The following is a 22,197-nucleotide window of genomic DNA, read 5'->3' on the forward strand; positions in this document are numbered from 1 at the left end:
GAGGATGTGCGTGCGCGAGTGTGTAGGTAGTAGAATGTCTGCACACAGCAACGGCGGCTGTTTGTTTTACGCTTGCGTTTGCGTGAGCGGCGTAAGCGTTGAATGCTATGCTTCTGATACTCTCTCGTGTGAAGTAGGCATCAGCTGCAATCTGAGATTATGTGGGTTCGAATCCAGTTATAATCTCAGATTATAGCATGCTTCGACCCATGCACCTTCCAGCATTGGTCAAAAGGTAGGAGTTACAACGACTACTTATTAAGCGTAGCTACCATTAACCCCCCCCTCCATCATTGCGTTTTTCAGGTTTTTCAATATCATCTTTTAATATTTCATGTTTGCCCTTTTTACCATTTTCAGTTTAAATTTTTCACATTTCTCTTTATTTGTCGTTTCCACTTTCTGTTTTAATATTTTTATCACTTACAGTAATAAATCTGATAAATCTATAAATCTGCGATGATCTGTTATCGTGTTCGTTTTTAACGTAAACTATTTCTAGTCTGTATCATTCATATATTTCAACGTTTTCATTCTCTTATGTCTGATTTTTTCTTGTGTTATTTTTACTTCTTAACATTTACGATTTCTAAACAACTAGTTGTTTATTTCATTAAGTTATTTTCATTCTTAATATTTATTTGCATATTTATTTTTCTAATCTTTCATTTTTTGGTTGGTTTTTCTTTATTTATTTTTTGTTTGTTTATTAATTTTTCTGTTTTATTTTTGTTTTTTTTTTTAAATGGTTACTTTTTTTATTTTCAAAGCTTTAACCCTCTAGGGCCCAAGTTTTTCCTTAGTTTTCGAGAATTTTTTAACTTCCGCACGAGATAAATCCTCCAAATTAACATTATAAATCAAACTATGTATATGAACGGATATATTAGACTATAATGCGAATGTATGAGTAAATATTAATATATCAAAATAAAGTATCAGCGATTTAGGCGTGTAGGACGCTATACCTATCTCTGTACATTAGAGTTGATAGGAGGGAATGCTTATCAACTTAGGGACTATATTGGCTCGTTTCATTGTGCCTGATTTTTTTTTCAGATATAACAAATTCAAGTATATCACGAGGTTATCGAGCCACCGTAAACCTCGCATGTGCATAATATTTTTCGATATAAATTAACAAATTATGGTTGATTATTTAGTACCATTACCATTATATTAAATTTATTAAAAAGGGGTATTTTTGATCTTAATTTTCGTAATTACTGGCTTTACAAGAAATTTTTCGAATATTCAGGTTAGTCTAGTACGATTGGGCTTACATACTGAGTATCATTTCGTATGATAATTTAGCATCGCTTGCTTTCGTGTCTCGCTCGTTGCATTCTTCCGACAGCAGTTGTTTTTGAATTTATTCGGGCACGCTAAGCAATGGCGCGTTTACAAACTGGAACTTTTATTGAAGTCTTATAAATGTGCATTTGGGTTGTGAAATCGGTTACCTAGAAACATCGCGCGTAATTCTTATCATTATCGAACATCAAAAAATTAATAGCTTTTATACACCTCCCTAACAAAGTAGTCATAGTTTTTACGTAAGTTTTATGGTCGAAGGATGTCAAAAACTATCTCGCACTGTCATGGTTTTTTATGTAATTGCCAAATAGCCAACAGTACTCATCCAGTACACAGTACACGTGACCAGCTCACTGTAGCCTGCCGTGTTTAGTGATTCAAGCGCCTGTACCGCACTCCTTCTTCTAATATGCTGTCAAGAATTACTCGCAGGATTTTACACGCAAAAAACGCTAAGAGATCGTCGCTGGCTCTGTTTTAACGTCCACGCTTCGTGGCCATAGAGTCACCTTGCTTCAAACCATCTAACGTCACAAACGAGTTCGATGTTTCGCTCGCTATTCTGCCGCTTAATTTTGAACCGTCGTGGGTAGAACGTATCAGCCTAATCAGTTTTGTTCGGAAACTACGTTCAAACATAATCTACCACGGCTCATTTCGTTTAACTGAATTATACGCTGCATTGAAGTCTATTAACAAGTGGTTAGGCTGCAAGTTGAATTCCCGGAAATAATCGAAGATTTCTCGTAAAGGGGAATATTTGGTCCGTCAAGGGAGCGTCCCTCTCAAAATCCACACTGGAATTCGCAAGCAAAGATTTTCTGGGACGACCTCAATTTATGAAACAGGATGTGGGAGAGAATTTTGTATGCAGAATTGAGGAGAGTAGTGCCTCGCTAATTGCTGCACTCGAATCAATGGCCCTTTTTGTAAATAGGGCATATGAGAACTTCCAACCAGTCCATAGGTAGTTCCTCCGCAGTCCATACTTTTGGCATAACATAATAGAGCCGTTCGTTTCCGACTTTCAAAAGTTCGGCGGGAATGCCATCCTTTCCAGCTGCTGTGCCGTTTTCAGACCACTAGCTGCTTGTTTAACCCCGTCCAAAGTTACCTTGTTTCCATTTCTACGAAATTGCAAAATCAAATTGTCCAAAAAACTTATTCGAAACAAATCGAAGGAAATAATAATCCATTCGAAATCAGAATAGGGATGACTGCCTATTGGCATGTCTCCATGATGAAGAAAAAGAATCATCGTCAAATACGTTATTTTAATACGATGTAGAAATACTCTTAAAGCTGCCTTTTTGGTATAGTTTATTGATGTCTGTGTTGGAAGTAGAAAGTATTCTACCATCAAATTAAACCTGACCACATAAAAATCTTACAAAGAATGATCCAATGAGTGAAATTAGGGAATGTATCTCATATGAAAAACAGTCATGTGTAAAAACATGTACTTTTATCTAAGACATGGTCCTCGACGTTTAGATACCAAATAAAATCCCCTTACTCTCAGTTCAGCACACCCACGTTATCGAAGCTGCTTTACCCACTAATGCGTTGCTGCCACACACTTATCTTATCATCATGTGAGCGCAAAACGTTTATGTCTCCTGCAAGCTGTTTTGCACTACCACCAGCTAGCCGACGTCAACAGCAGGAATTCCCCTGTGTCGTGTGCCCGTGGATTTCACAATATTGACGGCCTTGCGCCCGCTGATTGCTCACGGGAGGCTCGTTGTGTGTACGGTAGATGTACTGTTCAAGCAATGATTTGCGTGTTTTTTTTCTTTACTTCCACTTAAATTGAATCACTTGTGGCCGCGCACATAATTCATACCGTTGACGGTTGCGATAAGATGGTCAGACGTCCCAACCAGTATAAATAAATAACGAATAACCGCGCCGGCGTTAGCAGCAACACCAGCCAAAGTCGCGAGGCGATAATCGGTTTGACTTGGTTGGCTTTACGGCTATTACTGGAAGTTTCCGTTTTTGCGTGCTTTTATTCTTCGCTCAGTACTCTAAAAGATAATCCATTGACAAGACGGCTTTGGGTCAAGCCTAGAAAGATTGCATAATCTTTTGCTTATTTTTCTGCGTATTACGGGCCACGCGAACCCGAGAAATGCTGGATTCTGAGCACGAAAAAATTGTAAATTCCTTTCGGTTGGATTAGCTTTCTCGGTTCGCAAACCTCGTGGTAGTGACAACACTAGCAGTTTTGCTTCAGCTGGCACTCAAATTTTTTTGTGTCCAACCGTTGTCGTCTAACATAGTTACTATGCAAAACCCCCTGCGGGTCGACTTTAATCTTCTTTAGACTGTTTCTCGATTTATTCTAGCAATCCTAAAAATAAAAGAGCATTTTGCCTCGTCTCGTCACGACGACGACGACGATGACTGGTGATGTATGAACGCAGACCCACCTCTTCTGTTTTGCCTGCATTCGAATTAAAGTTCATGCAAATTGGCCGCATTGCACGTACTTGTACTGGTTGATGCAAGTCGATGCTGTTGACAACGTGACCATTTACTGAGGCAGAGCAATGCACTCAATTAAACCTTTACCATTGAAAAGGGCTCTCTATAGCTACAGCAGCACACAACAGTAGCGAGCAGATATACGATTTTGAATTCAATTAATTCTATTCTTACATTGTATTTTTTGCTTTTTCTGCGTCATTCGACTGCGAACAGGTAATGGACCAAGCGGAATATCGTTATCATACATGCTGGCAGGCAATTGGCCATATTGGTCATCCGAGCTAATCCAGAAACATCCGGACGAGCTGCTACGGGCCCGGCTCAACTATTATGACGCACACAAAAGTCTGGTGGAGCATGACCTTTTCAGCCTTGCCGATGGACTAGAGGGCCGCAGCACCAACCCAGTTTCACTGCTGGTAAGTTCGAATTACGCCATTGCATTGCTAAAGACTAACTTAATTGCTACAATTTCATTTTCTCAACTGCTTTTCAATTCACAGCTGGATAGTTTGCAGCATCCCTGTGCGGACCTCGGCATGGAGCTACCCTGCATGGTGGAGTACATGTATCATCCGGAGAAGGAGGTGAGTGCACCAGCAGCAGAGCCAGCAGCTCGGTTGGTTTGATAAGAGAGCCAGTATTTAGGTTCGAGTGCGGTTCAAGTTCTAGGAAGCTAAAATTGTGAAATTTCTCGTCCTTGTAATGCTACAGCTTACTAGCAGATTATGAATGTTTGCTGGGGAACTGGAACGTTTGTTGCTAACGAAACGGCTATCAGTTAGTAATGGTTGCGAATAATTCTGCCAGTCACGTTTGTTATACTTTCGGCAAATTGAATTTTCGTGACCGAAAATTTCGGGATCAAAGAAAGTCTAGATTATATTATAGAGCTAATAAGTATACGTAGTTCATTTGTACAGTGGAATTAAAACATGGACCAAGCCATCGTTCATCAATGCATAGTTTTCGCTGGCTCTAAAAATACTGGTTTTTTAAATTAATCCTGATGGTTCCGCTAATTTGGTGCCTTCAAGCCTTACCTTCTTTTTAAACAAAGACAAAGGCGCCAGTCCAAACCAAACCGTTCCAGCAACCAAGCTTTGCCTTCTCCTTGGGCTATAATGAAGGTAGGGATTAACGGTGTAAATCCATACCCCTTAATCGTACAACACCACTCCTTGTGTTATGAAATTACGATCACGGCAAATTTGCAATGCAATCACGAAGCGAGGATTTCTACAGACAATGCTTAATTCGTTTTAATTATTATATTCAAGTTTTCTGTACTGGAGTAGATTCCTCGATCAATTGATGCAAAAATAATCGCCTCAATTCTAGAAGAAGCCGTATTCCGAATCCCGATCGACGTGTGTTTAGCATACGTTGTTTTCGGATCGAAGCGGAATATCTTATCGGATCCGGGTCCAATCGGTATGTAGAATAGGGGCGAATGAAAACAATGGATGATTATATCATCAGAAAATCGCTGAGTTATATTAGTAATCAAAACATATCTACTCTTCGTGGAGCTCCCATTTTTAGATTTTTCTGGAATGACACGCTAGCTTCCAGCAAAACATCGTACTACGCTAAAAACCAGAACGAGCTCGTTTTGCTCTACTTTCGGATGTATGAATGCACGCAGTAGCGTGGAGCAATGCCTAGTGTCAAAATCCTACACAAAACGGTCACAAGGTCCATTGTGGAGCATCCGTCATGCCCACTCACACGCAAACGATGCCCACTCACACGCGAGCGAGTATGAGATGTATAACATCCAGCGCTTGCGCCACTGATGCAATCGTACGACAAACAACCGCCGGTGCTGTGTGCATACATTCCCACCTAGCTACCCACTCGCGAACGTACAGCCTCGTAGCGTCTTTCTGCACAGCTCACTCACGAGGTCAGAAACTCGTGAGCAATCAACAACCCCCGATACACACCAGGCTGTATGGATACAGATTTTGCATTGCTTCTTCTTTTCTTCCTAATCTTACGTCCTCTCTTACACACGCGGTGAAGTGTGCGAGACCTCGCGAGCTGGAGAGGCTGACTGCTAAATACACACTCGCAAAAGCTCGTCGCAGTGCATGGAAAACTGAGAGCGAGAGTTGCAAAGAAATGCTCATGCCGGCGTGTTTGTTAGAACAAGAAGACGTGTGTATATGAAAATTAGACCACTTGAGGGTGAGAGTCTACTGACAATTTCTTCTCGGTTGGCACTTATGAACGCATGTTAGAGCGACCAAAATCATGCTAATACCTGTATTTTCTTTGACAGCCTAGTGGCATTTAAAGCTTTTATGTGTAGTGATCCTTAAACATTGTCTGGAAATGCATTTGTTGCATTGTTACTGCGTTACTGGTCTTTGCGGTATAGAGGAGAATGAATTTGCGGACAAACTAAGATGTGGTTCTAACTCTCTATTCATTAGTCTGACTGTGTGCTGAAGAGTGAGCAGAAACAATGGGAAAGCCGAAAAGTTATGGCCCAATGGTGGGTCGTACAATCGCATAACCAATCAAAAAAATTACGCCTATTATTAAAGTTACTCAAAAGTTTGTCTTTGTCTCAATAAAAGAGATCTCAGCACGTTTACTCTTCTCACGATAGGACAATATCCTAGCAAATATCATCTTCAAAATCTTGGTTTCATACAATATGGTATCTGTCGCTTTTATAATGCTGAGAGCGAAACCTCGGAACAGCTGCTTTGCAATTGCGGAGCACTAGTAGGACGCAGACTGCAGTTTTCTTGGTTTCTTGTGTTTGAAAGTGATAACTCGTGAATGTATGGTCACAATATTATCATGTTGCATTATGGCGCGAAGCTGGCCAAAACTCAAAAATCCAATTTCAAGCTTTTGCCATTATTATATTTTTATCATTTTCTGTACTACTTTGGGAGGTTAACTGGAAAATTCTAGCCGGTTTGAAGTTAAAATTAATTTTTGGCAAATGTCTGAAGTTGAATATGTTGAAGAATGATATTTTTTTCTTCCATACAAAATGTATGGGAAACTTAACACCAATATTCAGCGACCAAAAAAGTATGGTGGGAAACGTCAGAAAACGATCACGTTAAATGCATCTTAAAGGAAATTTTCTCTACTTTTCGGAAAACTAGGGGGCTTTGTGCACGCGGTTTATTGGTGGATGGAATCATTGCCAGTTCGTTATTGTCAATGCAGCCCACTATGGGCCGATGGGTAAGCTTTTTGTTTGCCCCAAATGTAAGCATTAAATCTATGCACTATGTGGTTTCAACAAGACGGCGCTACCTGCCGCATAGTTTGGTGAGCAAATCTTCCTCTTGTTTTGGATCTAAATCGTACAATACGACAGCTCCAGACTATTTTTTGTTGGGTTACGTCATGTCTCTTATTTATAAAAATAAACCAGTAACAATTGAGTCTTTGCAAGACTGATCAATCCTCATATCGTTCAACTGTTATTGGAAGCTTTGCCCAAAGTTAAACGCGGTCTAAAGGAAATACCGCGCTTGAAGCAAACACCGCGCAAGAATTGTTGCCAGAATGTTGTCAACAAACATGTTGTTCACATAACTGTGGTGCCAAACGTAATTAAAACTGTATGGTTTCTATGTAATTCCTTCCAATAATATCAAAATCAACCCGGCAACCATGAAAGAGCATTTTATTTTTCAGTTGCGCGGTGGATAACTTTGAATGAAACTCACAATTCACAGTATCGGCGAATCTTGCATATAGGCCTTAGTAGAGATCTTTGGCATCGCTTCTTTTAGTAATCGACTCGGATTTGAACCATTTCTAACCTGAGGGAGGATCTCTGAGCTTGACGAAATACAACGAACTACGCACCACGAGCTACAATGTTATGATCTTACTAGAATCTATTATCACCATTCAACATCTATTATCCATTCCATTCAGTTTACGTGATTTCTTTGCGTTCACTTTTTTACGTCCGAAATTTGAATTAACGTTCCCTCGTTTGTGTCCGAAATTTGAACTAATGTCCTCTCTTTTTACGTCAAAAATTTGAATTAATGTCCTCGTCAAATACCATAAGGTAATTCTTTATAACGTCTTTTTTATGTCCAAAATTCGAATTAACGTCCTCTTTTTTTATGTTCAAAATTTGAATTAACGTCTTCAACTTTTATGTCCAAGATTTGAATTAACGTCCTCTTTTTTACGTCCGAATTTTAAATTGTCGTCCTCTTTTTTTGCGTCCAAAATTTGAACTACCGTCCTCTAGTTTTACGTCCAAAATTTGAATTACCGTTTTTTACGTAAGAATTTTAAATTTACGTCCGCTCTTTTTACGTCCAAATTTGAATTTACATCCTCTTTTTTTACGACCGATTTTTTGTACGACGGACTACGTCCTTCAGGAAGGTAGCCAGAATATGGGGGTCTGCTCAGCGATTTCCTAATCGATTTTCTAGATTTTTGCGCTATTTGGATCGGAAAAACCTCGCGTCGACCCAAATAAAGAACGCCATTGATTGTTGAGGTTGTACTATTGCAAAATAGAAACTAATGACGCACTGCCCAACTAGAAATCCTCGCTGATTGGTTGGAAAAGACTTCATATAAGTTTTAGCGTGTTCTTTTTTAAAGTGACATAATCTTCCCGTCCCAACAGGTCAAAGATTCTTTGCGATTAGTGATGTCCAGTAATCGCTCCATTAATCGACTGATCGATTAGAGCATGGAATGATCGAATAATTTGTAATCGAATACTGCACGAGTAATTCATTAATCGTACAGTGCAAAGGGGATAAAATGAATGTGAATAATCCAGAGTAATCGTTCATAATCATCCGATTAATCAAATTATTAAACAAATTATTCAATTACTTCTAGCACGAATACTGAATTAATCGATTAGTGCATACAGCGCTAACCAATTAATCGGTAATCGAATCATTGAAAATTTCGGACATCATTATTTGCGATAATCAAACCTAGACCTATTTGATATCTGTGCTTGGGAAGTACGCCAGAAAACGTTGCGAAGTCTTCCCGTCCCAACAAGGTTTTTTACGTATCACGATTAACCTAGACCAATTTCATGTCTGTGTTATGGATGTATATAAAAGTTAAAAATCAGCATTACGTACATATATACATGCTAATAGATAGCAAAATTGGCATACCCTTGATATTTTAAGTATAATTATATACGACCGATTAAGCCCGACCCGCTTCATATTGCTATACGATTCTGTGCTGAATATCGTATATGTCAGCTATTGCCATTATATACGACTGAAAATCAACTTGGGCGGACTTTATTAAGCTTCATTTACGATTCCGAATTTTTAAGAGTTATTAACGATAATTTTCGGTTATTGACGTACGATTTGATGCCAGCTGGGTAATTCTGCGTCACCTAAGCGGTCGTGTATTGTACACAACCCCTGTGATTTTCGACGTGCCCCCTGTAGTGGACGTAAAACGAGATTTGAGTGTAATTTACACCGCACTTTTCACTTCACATCTTATGCATACACGTCTTTCTTTCATTACTTTCTTAAAATACGAGGTAAAATCTATAAAGCACAGCTTTTGGCTTGAACATCTTTCTAAGGCTTGACTCTTCTCTATCAGACAGACAGACAGACAGACTTCGCAGTCGGCTGTTAGAGTACAGCAGGTTAGCAGGTTAAATCTATACCCAGCAAACCACAAATCGTATAATAATGTGTGAAAATCGTCTTAAATATCGCTTAATAAAGCGCACCCTAGTTTACATTTATTCGTACAAAATGATAGTAACTGATTCACATACGATTTTCGTCACAGAATTGTATAGCATTATGGAACTAATCATGTTGAGTCGGATTTCATCGTATACAAATACTTATGAATGTGAATGGTTTTCATATAATTTGCAGTACGTATATCGCCTCCAAAACAGTACGCATATGCTGATTTCGTGCATCGAATGCGATTTTTCTAGATATATATCGGTACATATATCATATTTGTTACTTTGATATACGTACGAAAATGTTTGCTGGGTATAACCCGTATTATGTAGGAAGATTTGAACATACGACAGGTTATTTAGCATTCAAATTTAGCGCCAACTAAGTCGTTCTTTTACGGAAATTGACTCTTTAGTGTTCAAGGTTTTTTTCAAGTTCTCTATTTAATGTATGGAATGTATGGAAATAAGAACACAATCCCTCGCTTAGGTGTTACCATTTCAACCATCAGCGGAACTTGCCTAGGATGTGCCGAAATCGGATAACGGACCCAACCGAATATCGGAACCAGCTCCGCCTAAGCGAATAATTCCGCTTTAGGTACAGCTCACGTCCTTCCTTCGTATTGAATCCAGCATTTACCAACAATAAAGTCTCTTGTCAAGGCAAGTTTATAAGGGTGGTACTGGCTCAAGGTGCGTAATGAAGCCTGTTGTCCATGAGCAAATTATATCTTGTTTCACTTCCTGGTTCCAGGAACAAGATTGGTAATGCAAAGTAGTAATTTGCAAGCAAAAAAATACACATACACACTCTCCCTTTATGCTGAACTCTGTTTTACCAACGATGATGCCACTGGCCGGAGCTGGATATAAGAATGGTACTGCAACAGAATAAAATGTGGAATACAGAAGAACACCTGGATCATATCATAATGGATTAAAATCATGGCCACAGTGATAATGTCCATACCAAAAAAAGCTGGTCTAAGAAAAGATATATCTAGGATTTTTAAATATATATACCATTTCCTTATAGCCAAATGCCAAATGGCGAGATTGCAAATTAGAGGGTTATTTATTTCAATAGATAGTTTAGCTTGGTCAATACCACCGGCTTATCGAAATTCGGGTTATAAAATGGACACTTACATTGAAATATTTAATGACTGCTGTCAGCATTTCCCAACCCATCAGTTGGTTTGCATGAAAGTAACCACACAATGGGTTTCTCTGTAGATAGGGGGCCCTTACCAGCAAACATGTTTTCGATTTATCAAATATTGATAGTGCTGAGTAAATGCACTAGACAATATACACTAATCCCATAGCAACTCAGCAAACCATATTTCAATCTGAGTGGTCTGATTATTATATTATATTTACCTATAAGTCCGTCATAAACAATATTGCCAGTACGTACAATTCGCTACGTGCCGTAGAGCTCATTTAACTGTAACGATAAAGTGTTCTCACCCTGCCCATATTTGCATATACCTATAGGTATCACTTGCAGCAGGAGTGCAAGCACTTCAGTGCGAAGCATAATACTTTTCCCGAAATTATTAAAAAAACGGAACCCCGCCTAATCCACTCGACAGTGACTGCATGGGTTTCCTTAAAAAGCCTGGCACAGATACCGCAAAAATAATTGAAAAAGGTATTGTACTGTGGAATAGGAAAAGTCGATTAGTATATAAATGCTGTTTTTTTTTTGAAGATAAATTAAAATTTTTCTTCATTTATAAGGAAGGCAACAGTGCCACAGACTATCAGACGTTTTTTCCAACAGCAAAATTAAAACATCAGCTGAAAACGTTTGCCCCCTTCCACTGAAAAGTTTAATAAGTGTATGGTACACATATAGTTTTTCTGTTTGCCTTCGTGTTGCGTGACGTGCTGGATGTGCTATTCATACACAATGGGATATGAGCCCCCTTCTTCGCCATCCGATAATAATTAAAGAGTGCACTTCGGTATAGTACTACACTTAGTCATTCACAGTTGATTAAACATGATGCCCGACGCGGAGAGAGCGTCGGTGACAATAAACGGAATGGAAGCTTTGAGCCAGAAATAGATAATGCCGGGACTTTGTGCTGTGTCAGAAAGGATGCAGAAGTTAGAGAGAGCTCGTGTAGGTTATTTGCGAAACGCCACTAACCTATTGTTTCGTTTCTATTTATTACAGATCGATCATCTCGTGCTAGGACGAGGCCCTCCCGGTGGTTCCTGGCATCGCATGGATCCGAACTTGCGAACACTTTCTCTCGCAGCCTGGATGTCCCTGCCTGGCCTATCGTTTACCGAGTGGGAGAAGCGTCATCCGCCAGTTGTTGACCCTTTCGAATATGCAGAGGACGATTTGGCACCTTCTATTAGCAGTATCCAGTACCTGCCACCGACCGGAAATGAGGAAGGTGTAAAAATCCTCAAATCAAACAATCAAAATGGTGCTAGCATAAATCGGAACAAGAAGATACTTATCGGTAGCAGTAGTGTTAGTTCTAATCGTAATTTTAACGCTCAATGTGATAGATGCATCGAGCTGAATCGACAGCAGCAACCGCAGCGGCAAAAAGTGTCCTTAATATGCGCTCGGTGTCGCGCCAGCAACAACGGTGGTGGTGGTGGTGGTGGTGTGTTATCGGAAAATCAAAATTCCGCCCGGCAGCAGACTAGCATCGTCTACGAGGAGCGGAACGGGAAGGTCAATGTTAAGCTTTGCCCACCGAGGCGAAATCTGTCGCTGAAGAGGCAACTGTCGAAGGAGGTGGAAACGCGGGCGCTGATTTCGCGTGTGGCACAGTACTACGAAAGTTACGTGAAGGAAATGAAGCTGTCCAAGTACTTTATGAACGACACGGTCGTAACGACCGTGCTGCCGCTGGATCTGTCGGCGGTTGGCGGACCGGTGCCGGACCGTTTGCGCACCGGCAGGTGGATCGTCTCCGGGTGAGTGTTGTGTTATCGGTCATCGTTATTAGGGCAACTGGCGCGTAACAGAATGGTGGTGTTGTTTTATATCGCACAGATGTAGAATCGTAATATTAGATAAAGTCATGCAACATTTACGCTGCTCTGTTTTACTTATCCACTGTAATTGACGCAGCTGAATCTTGCAACCATCCTGGAAAATGTCGATTACATGAAACTATTATTTTCCTTGTCAATGGAAATGTTAAATGCAGAACATGTGTCATATTCCAAGGAATCGAGTGGATTTGGATATGATATCATCAGTGCTAGGCAAGTTTCATCAACTTGGAGACATGACATGGAGAAAATAGCTTTCACAATATCAAATATTGTTCCGTTCGGCTCGAGCATGTTTGTCCTACTTTCTAAGGCACGGCCTCTATCGGGTTGTGTTGAATATTGCTTTCGCCGGTCTCATCCGGCATCCTTGCTAAGTGGCCAGCCCACTGCACTGTAGCCTGCCGTGTTTTATCCGCTTCACAATGTCCTTGGTTACAGTAGCACCGGGAGGATTTTATACGGAGTTAAATAAATTCGTTTACCACTTCAAAAGTATCTTCCTCTATCACCACCGCAATTCCAACACCCGAAACGGCTCTTCCACAGCTCTAAGGTTAACACCGATGATATCGATGTCATCCGCAAACCCTAGGAGCACCTTCCAATACAATGTTGAATAGTAAATTCGACAGTCCGTCACCTTGCTTCAATCCATCTAATCTGCTCCATAAATACATAAATAAATTCCAATTATTATTAAGTCGACATCAACAGACTATAGTTCGAATGATAGATGAGTAACTTAAACTAACAACAATCATAGTAAAACACTAACTAATTTTTTTAGTCGTTATATGTGGAAAAAACACAGAAAAGTTACGACGGATCGTTTCACGTGACAATGCGAATGCAACGTTGCGTGCATTGAAAAGGTATCTTCAGCATCGAATTATTTCGCATTTTGCCTTGGGACGTACGTTTAGATCAATCGCCCCAAGAATAGCAGGACAATCAATTCTTCCCCGCAACGTATCGACAGCAACCAGAGCTTTTGCGAAGTTCCTTCGTGTCTGTGGGGTCTCCAATCGGATTAATCGGCATCGATATTCATAACTCGGCAACTGGAGTGGAGAGCAAAGCGCAAGAAGCGATGTTGAACCAATTCAATTCCTTCCATTTCATTTTGGTAATATGGATGTCAGACAACGGAATCGCACTCGAGAGTCGAACGGGCGAGCGAACAGTATAATGCATTGTGGCAATATACGTCAGTGAAGCCCTTAGCGAGGCGAAAGACGAATCCTAAAGTTTTGGAGGCCTTGTGCATTATGTAGGAAATATACCGTTTAAAAGATAGCTGGCTATCTGAAATAACGCCGAGATTCTTCACCTGGTCGACACGTTGGATTTCAGTACCACGCAGCTTGTAGTTAAAAATAAGGGGTTTTCTAATATGGGAAAAAGATATAATGGAATTCGTAAATTGAAGCCTTGTTGAAGACAAATTGCATCAAGTACATGTTCAAATCGTCGATGAAGGATAGACGAGGAACTTTGAGTATCATAGTTGATATCATTGAAGTACAATAGGAAGATTAACGGCCCCAAATGACTACCTTGCGGCGTTCCAGATGAGGCCGGAAACGCATTTGATTGAAAACCTGTACGAGGCAAGAACTGAACCAACGCAACATACTGCCACTGATATCAGTCTTTCCAATTTAGCAATTGCAATAGCATGATTGATTTTGCCAAACGCCGTAAATAAAACAGTATAGATGACGTCCGTTTGAGCGCGATCTGCTAAGCTTTCCGCAACACATGATGTGAGACAAAGGAGGTTCGTAGTGGATGATCTACCTGCCATCAATCCATGTTGGCATCACTCAAGTAATGTCGAGTAGCGGAGTCATGACTATTTACAAGCTCAAATAACTTAGAAACTTCTGAGGTCTCGATCTCAAATTACAGAATCGACATATATCATCTATCAGCTTACCTATATTTTTAAGGTGACTGCTCGGACAGTGTCCGGTTAAAAGACCGGTCAGCGTACTCAGATCCACTTTATTCAAACTGATTAAGCTGCGTGTGATGCTTTTGCATGGCGTAATGAAACGCTTTGATTGTCGTAATGTTGGAACAGCTCTCCAGTTGGCATCAATCGTTGACGATTCCCAGACTTTGAGCTTAGCTTTTACGCAGGCTGTAGACACCCCGCAGAATGGCTCAGGCTCAACGAATTCAGTTGAGGAACCAATTCTCGCTAAGAGATCGGCCTTTTTATTTTTTTTCTATACCGGCATGACCGGGTACTCAGTATAAATTAACATTGTTAGTTAAAGCCAATTGTCTTAGGGAGAGGATGCATTCCCAAATCAGATTTGACTGGCATGTGTATGCCTTTAAGGCATTTAGAGCTGCTTGACTACCGGAGAAAAAACAGATATTGGCATGTCTGTATTTCCTAGTCAAGCAAATGTTTGTACAAGTTGATATGGCATGTATTTCTGCTTGGAAGACTGTGGGCCACTGTCCCATTGGAATTGATATGTCGATTCCTGCTCCAGTAACCCCAGCTCCTGTAGATTTGCCAATTTTAGAACCATCGGTGTAAAACAGGAGTGATCCCGGACGAGTCTTGGGACCACCTTTTTCCCATAATTTGCGATCGGTTTCGATTACTTTGAAGGGTATATCGAAGTTTGTCCTAGTTTCCATCCGGTCTTCGTTCATGATTACCAGGGTGTTCAGTTGAAAATCTCGGTTGGATTCGTAGGTGTCCATTGAGATCCCCATCTTGAAAATGTTTAACACGCCTAAACCTAAGAACACCTTTTTCTGCTTCAAGTTGTTCGAATTGGTGCAACGGTAGAAGATATAAAAGAGCATCTAGAGCTTTGGAAGGTGTGCTGGTCATTGCTCCAGTTATTGAAGAGCACGCCATACGTTGTAGCTTTCCAAGCATTTTTTAAGCTGTTATTTGTGTAGTTTTAGGCCACCACAATAGCGAAGCATATGTTAGCCTGGGTCTCACAATTGCCGAATAGATCCAATGAATCATCCTCGGATTAAGTCCCCACTTTTTACCAAATGTATTGCTGCAAGCCCAAAGAGCATTGTTTGCTTTTGAGATTGCATACTCTACATGATCGTTCCAATTTAGCTTATGGTTAAGTATAACACCCAAGTATTTTGTACGTTTGGTTAGCTGTAATTGGACTCCCCTCATTTCCTTCTTCTTGTAAATGGTATTATGACTGTTTTAGAAGGGTTAATACTTAGTCTTTCCAAGTCACACCATTTAAGTGTGTAGTTCAGGGCAGATTGCATTCTTTTGGAAATAGTATGTTGATACTTTCCCCTTACTAAAATTGTTATATCGTCAGCGAATCCTATGACTTCATAGCCTTTTTCAGCCAATTTATTCAGAAGATCATCGACTACTAGGGACCACAGCATAGGAGCTAGCAGCTAGGACTCCCCTTTGAGGGCAACCTCTAGTTGGTTTTCTCGTTAAAGTAGATCCTCCCAGTTTTGTAGGTATTGTGCGGTTGGTTAGCATAGCATGTATCCAACTGGAAATGCACCTGTCAAAACCCCGTTTCTCCATGGCTTTATTTATTGAATTGTGGGAGGCATTTTCAAATGCTCCCTCAATATCAAGAAAAGCTGCAAGTGAGATTTCTTTATTGTCAAAAGACTTTTCTATTTTTGAAACCAACGACGAACGAATTTGATCAAAGGTCTTCTTTTCAAATATGATAATTTGATATGAAGATCCATGATTTTTTTCAAACGTTTTTAAAATCACAGATGTGAGACTGATTGGTTTGAAGGCTTTGGGATTTGTCCTGTCACGTTTTCACGCTTTAGGAATGAAGATAACCCGGACTTTTCGCCATTTCTTAGGAATGTATCCTAGTATCAAACTTGCCCTAAACATCTTTATCAGAAGAGGAACCGTGATATCTTTGCTTTTTTGTAATAGCACTGGATAAATTCCATCTAATCCTGGAGACTTGAAGGGACTTACAGAATCCACTGCCCACTCAACTCTCGACTCCGTGAAAATAGCACTGGCTAATTCTTGAACTCCATCTTCGTCCCTAATTGAACTAGTCTGAGCTGCGTTGAAGCCCTGTGCGTCATCGGAAGACGTTTGAATTGAGCCTGGAAAGTGTGTGTCTATCATGATACTAAGCAATTCCTGAGAAACGGTTGTAAACTGGCCATGTTTATTTTTTAGGCTTCCAAGTCCATTAGTCCCTGATATAGCCCTCTAGGTCTATGCAAACCGTGTTTTCGATAGATTTGAATGGTGATTGTTGAGGCAAGGACTAGCAGAGGACTAGTAGTAGTTAAGCAAGTGATGCATCACAACTACCAGTGGCGATGAAGTGAGCGAAACCACCGGAGCAACATTCTATGCGCTGGTGAAACGAAGATCCAGACACAGCGAATGTTCACGTTCGTCACGTGGTTGATCTGTCGCAAAATTACAGAAAAGTAGTATTCTAGAAGCCATAATGCTGCACTGTGCACAGTGGAGTGGTCGGAATCCGGAATATGAAAACCATTACTGGATGGTTGCCATAAAAGTCATGGTAGGTTGAAATCACCGATAATAATGAGCTGGGCGTTGCTGTTGCCAAATCGATCACTGACATTACCGAGCGGGAGTCATCGTCGATCAAAGCTTTGTCTCGTACTCGTAGCACTTATCAGTCCAGTGAGTTTTTTTTTTGGAAAACCATATTCAAGAATAATCCGCCACACTTCATTTAGTTTAAATGAATCGTACGCCGCCTTAAAGTCTAAAACCAAACGCTGAGTCTACAAGTTGAATTCCCGGAATTTATAGAGGATTTGTCGCAAGATGAACATTCGGTACATCGTGGAGCGTCTCTCTCGAAATCCGCACTGGAATTCACTAGTAAATCGTTATCCTGTTTCTGTTGACAGCTCCATCTTGTTCACCATGCAACAGTACATCGAAATGTTTTTTCCAACTCCTGGCCGCCTCTGATTTTTCGGTAATCAGGCTCCCCTCCTTTTCGTTGCACATAACAGGAGTTGGCACGATCTGGTTCCTGATTCCGTTGATCATTTTAAAGAAGGTTAGAAGGTCATATCGTGCCTTTCGAAGCGATTCCCCGACCTCCACAAGAAAGCGATCCCAGTGCTGGCGTTTCTTACGACGCTGAAAACCCTTTTCGGCAGGTTTACCATCTCTGTATTTATCTCTGCTCTGATGTAGCACGCCGTACTTCCTCGTTGGTCTCGATTTGAATACGTTGGATAACCGGGCGCGAATCTAGCTTACTACCAGATAGTGGTCCGTGTCAACGTTTGGTCCCCGGAAGGATCGCACGTCTGCGACATTAGAAAAGTGCCGTTCATCAACCAGAACGTGGTCGATCTGAGAGCAGGCCTCTTCATTAGTGTGTTTCCAGGTGTGCTTTCGAATGTTCCGTCGGATGCAGGCTTTCTCTACCAGTAACGGGCGAAAGAACTCTTCGCGTCCGAGCTGTGCATTTGTATCCCCGATGACTATCTTTATGGCATGTCCTGGATATTCTCCATATTTCTCCATTCGAGAAGATCAACGAACTCCTCTTTCATGTCATCGGGTTTGTCGTTCGTCGGTGCGTCTACACATTTATCAGGTTGTAATTTAAGATTTCGCCCTTAATTCTCAACATGCAAAGACAGTCACTAATGGGGACCTAATGACACGCTTCATTTGTTTTCCATGTGACCGCTCGAAATTCGTGTTCTCCCGTCTTCGTCCATCGCACTTCCTGGATGACTGCAACCTCGACCTTCATCTTCTGCAGCTCTCTTACTAAGATACTCGCGCGTGCCGGTTCATGTAGAGTCCTGACATTCCAAGCACCAATTCCAGTTTCCAATTTAATCAATGCGTAGAAGATTTTCGATTCAATTGGTGCAAAAATAGTGAAAATTGATCAAGAAACTGCTGAGTTCTTAGCGCTCAAACCTAACGACAATCCGCTTTATAGAAAGACATAGTCCTACGCAAAAAATGCTTTTTCAATGCAGTTATTTGGACATTCAGCTCAGTATGGGCTGAAGCAGTTCCCTTCAGTGTAAACATGCAACTTTCATCCAGATTAGAATGGTCTTTGTCTAACTAGAAACTACTAAGAAAAGTAGAATGAATTGTTTTCGACTAACAAAAAACATTTTAAAACCAAACTTTAACAAATGCTTTTTTTCCTTGTTTCAGATTCGATCGTAATTCCGGCAAGCGGTTCACCGCTGTCTGCCAAAACCTGGTGCTCGCTAACGGGGCCTCCGATCTGGCCAACCGACTCGGGGTACGGGGCGAAGGATTGGACATGCCCTGGGTGAAGTACGAACTGCCCCAGCTGGAGCGAGAGCTGGAACAGTATGACGAGGGTGCGATGTCCCACCTGAAACCGGTTCTGATCGTCGGGGCCGGACTGAGTGCAGCCGATGCCGTAACGATTTGTCGCTCCTCGGGCATTCCGGTGGTGCATGTGTACCGCAGTCGTACGGCCGGGCTGGATAAGATGCTGCCGGGAAATGTTTATCCCGAGTACCACGAGGTACACAAAATGATGAAGGATTCGAACCGAAAGTACGAATTGTACACACCGCTGCCTGAGCATACTATTGCGGACCTGTCGCAGGGACCGAATGACTCGCATCGAGTCACTGTACAGCATTTGAAAACGGGAGAACGTCGGGAGATCGAAGTTTCGTTTTGCGCCATTTTGATTGGATCCCGTCCGGATCTGCGGTTTATATCGGGATTAGCTAAAGCCGGATACACGGCACTGCAAAATGGACACGAGAGCAGCTTCGCAAACAATCGGCTTCACTCATCCGCTCCAGTGATGGAAGATAGCGATAACAGCCTTTGTGAAAACCGCTCCCTGCAGCCTGTGACATTTTGGTCTATCACGGAACAGTTGCTCACGTCCCGGTTCGGAAGGAAATTGTTCTGGTTGAAGAATATCTGTGCTAAGTGTCGCCATTTGAATGTTTGTGACCGAAACCGATACAAACACTACCAGCCTGCCGGAACAACTGGAACGATTGAAGACAAAAACATATCCAATTGCGGTCATAATCTGAGCTTGCTAGGCAAAAATTGCGGATGTAAATTGCCAACTGCTCCAGCACCACCCGGTGACCAGCAAGCAACCGCATCTGGATTGGGATTAGGAGAAAATCCGAACAAACCAATCGACTGCAAAAGTAACCCGATCGAAGTGGACAAGTACAGCAACGCTGTACGGCGAACTCCCTACAAAGGACTATACGCCATGGGACCATTGGTGGGCGACAATTTTGTTCGCTTTATTCCGGGTGGTGCTCTTAGCATTACTTCGGCGCTGCACAAGCGAGCCGAAAACGACTGACGCGTTCCCGGCCGGGCGGTGCGTTTGTTTTTTGTCTGAGTCACGCTCGAGGGAAGGGTGGCCGATCGCGAATCCGATTCATAGCTTACAGTTGTACGATTTTTGATCGCGGTGCAGTCCGCGAACCGCGAAAGGACGAGAACAAATATTGTTCGATGAAGCAGTGCTGATTTTTTTTACGCTCAGAATGCGTTGGTTTGGGAAGCGAACGTTACAGACAGCTTGGACTCGAACCAACGGCGTAACGCGACGTTATCATGCACATTGAAAATGTGTGGGATTTTATACAAGCGAATAGGTTAGACTTTTTGTAGTTCTTTGTAGGTAATAATTTATTTATGGATGTTCATAGAGATAAACATTATTTATGTTATTAAGTTTTCAAACTAATATCATCCCTTGAATGAAAATATTACTTCATTTTAATAACCATTATTTGTATACTAGGTGTTACACCCCTATCCACATTCCTGCTTCTTTAAACGTAAAAAAATGAATTGTTAAAACTGCTCGGTGCCAGCCTTGTGATAGTTTCTTTATCTACTTGTAAGGAAACAAGTTTTTGAAACTGTATTTTAAACACTTTTGGATCATAAATTGTTAGGTAAAACAAGTAAATTAAACTTGTTTACTTTGTTGGTTGAAATGGCACCATCACCATTAGTATATAGAAGTAAATTAATTATGTGTATTGAACTTTTACCGTTGATTTAAGAACTATTTTTTTCCAAAATGCTCATGCGTTTTGGATGCTCATAAAATATCGACAATTGAAACTGAAGTCTTTATTTTCAGTCACTCTGTGTGGCAGACGATTTTTTGGGAAATTTATTTATCGGTCTTTAACTTGTCTTATACAATATTTTCAATTATTCATAGCAGCAGCGATGCTTACGTGTAATGGTAGAGCCTACCTGGAAACCATTTAATACCATTCCCCTTTCAAATCCGTTGTTTACAAGTTTACAGTGAGTGTCTTACTTTCATTTGAAAATAACTAGTCAAAAGAATGAGTTTTACACACTCGGACACAGAGTGCATAGCAATATTTGGAAAACAAAATTGTACGAACCGAAATTCTAATTATTAAATTACTTACAAAATGGGCAATCAGAGCGAATCAGAACTTAACCTTCGGTTTACATTTGTGCATTGTTCGTGAAGACACTTTCCCTTGTATTTTAAGAGACTCGCCAATTTTACTCTTACTCGTCAGTATCTAGATAACGTATTACAGAAGCCGGACACTAGCGCGATCGCGATTTAATTACTACCTATATTGGACATCGTTCGATTGCGGCTACGCAAATTCAGCATCGTATATAGCATAACATATAATAAGTGAATTGAACTATGAGAACGAACCGAATAGAGACTGATTTGTATAAATTGAGATAGTTTAAGCTCTAAGTGTGTGATGAAACTGATAAGAAAAACCCAATATTTTAGTAAAACCCACTCGTAGGTAAATTCAAAATTCTCTGAATGTTTAACTTTCTCTATTTTCCAACTAAAAGTTATCAAACTTTTTCCACCTGCCATACGTGAAACACCTCGACAAACTGAGCTAGTGCCACATCCATAGTAACCTAGAGTAATTCGAGTAATAATATCCGCTCACTACCGTAGCGCATAATGCATATTCGTTATTTGAACATAGTGGTTTCGCAGTTTCACAAGTTTTACAAATAGTTAGTATTTACCGACAATGTTGAACAGCACAGTTTGATCGCACTGGAAAGTGACAATTTGTTGAGTGGGAATTTTCAAACATTGAAAAAAAAAAACATTGAGGCAATTAATTAAAACAAAACACAGGGTAGACTGAAAGTCGTTGTTTGCAGCTTTACTCTTAGTAGGATTCAGCAGAGAGATAAAAAAATCAAATATCAAAAATGAGAGATTTTGTATTTCGACACAGTCGTAAACTGTTTACATTCGATGCGAGGTTTTGTTCTTATTTTTTATTACGTTTCGGAATAAACAATGTTTGACTGATGCATCGCAATAATCGTGGCTATTGTTATCCGAAAAATGCCTACTAGCAATATCACAAATATCTCGTTTTAGATTGGAAGTCTATAGCCTATTATGGCATCGCAAATTCAAAGTTTAGCAAATTTTGTTATCTGCCTTCAGACTAAACAGGACGTCACATTCTTTTTTATCGTTTTAAATATTGCCTACTCTAGCTAGACTCAACCAATGAGTGTATAAAGTTCATCTAAATAGCTATAGGACTTAGGTTCAACGAAACAAAGTTCAACGAAAAAACGCGTGATCATA

General features: G+C 40.6%; 1 protein-coding gene across 1 annotated transcript in view; it reads left to right on the forward strand.

Moving 5' to 3' along the window:
• LOC128733793 (oxidative stress-induced growth inhibitor 2-like) overlaps positions 1-21,904 on the forward strand; it is a 28,057-nt gene extending 6,153 nt beyond the window's left edge. Inside the window, exons 2-5 of the mRNA XM_053827592.1 lie at positions 4,024-4,229; positions 4,314-4,397; positions 11,709-12,472; positions 18,750-21,904. Coding sequence (XP_053683567.1) covers positions 4,024-4,229; positions 4,314-4,397; positions 11,709-12,472; positions 18,750-19,911 — 2,216 coding nt within the window. The 3' untranslated portion in view covers positions 19,912-21,904. The remainder of the gene's footprint in view (positions 1-4,023; positions 4,230-4,313; positions 4,398-11,708; positions 12,473-18,749) is intronic.
• Positions 21,905-22,197: the final 293 nt, after the last annotated feature.

Source organism: Sabethes cyaneus, chromosome 2 (assembly GCF_943734655.1).
Source record: "Sabethes cyaneus chromosome 2, idSabCyanKW18_F2, whole genome shotgun sequence".
Classification (NCBI taxonomy): Eukaryota; Metazoa; Arthropoda; class Insecta; order Diptera; family Culicidae; genus Sabethes; species Sabethes cyaneus.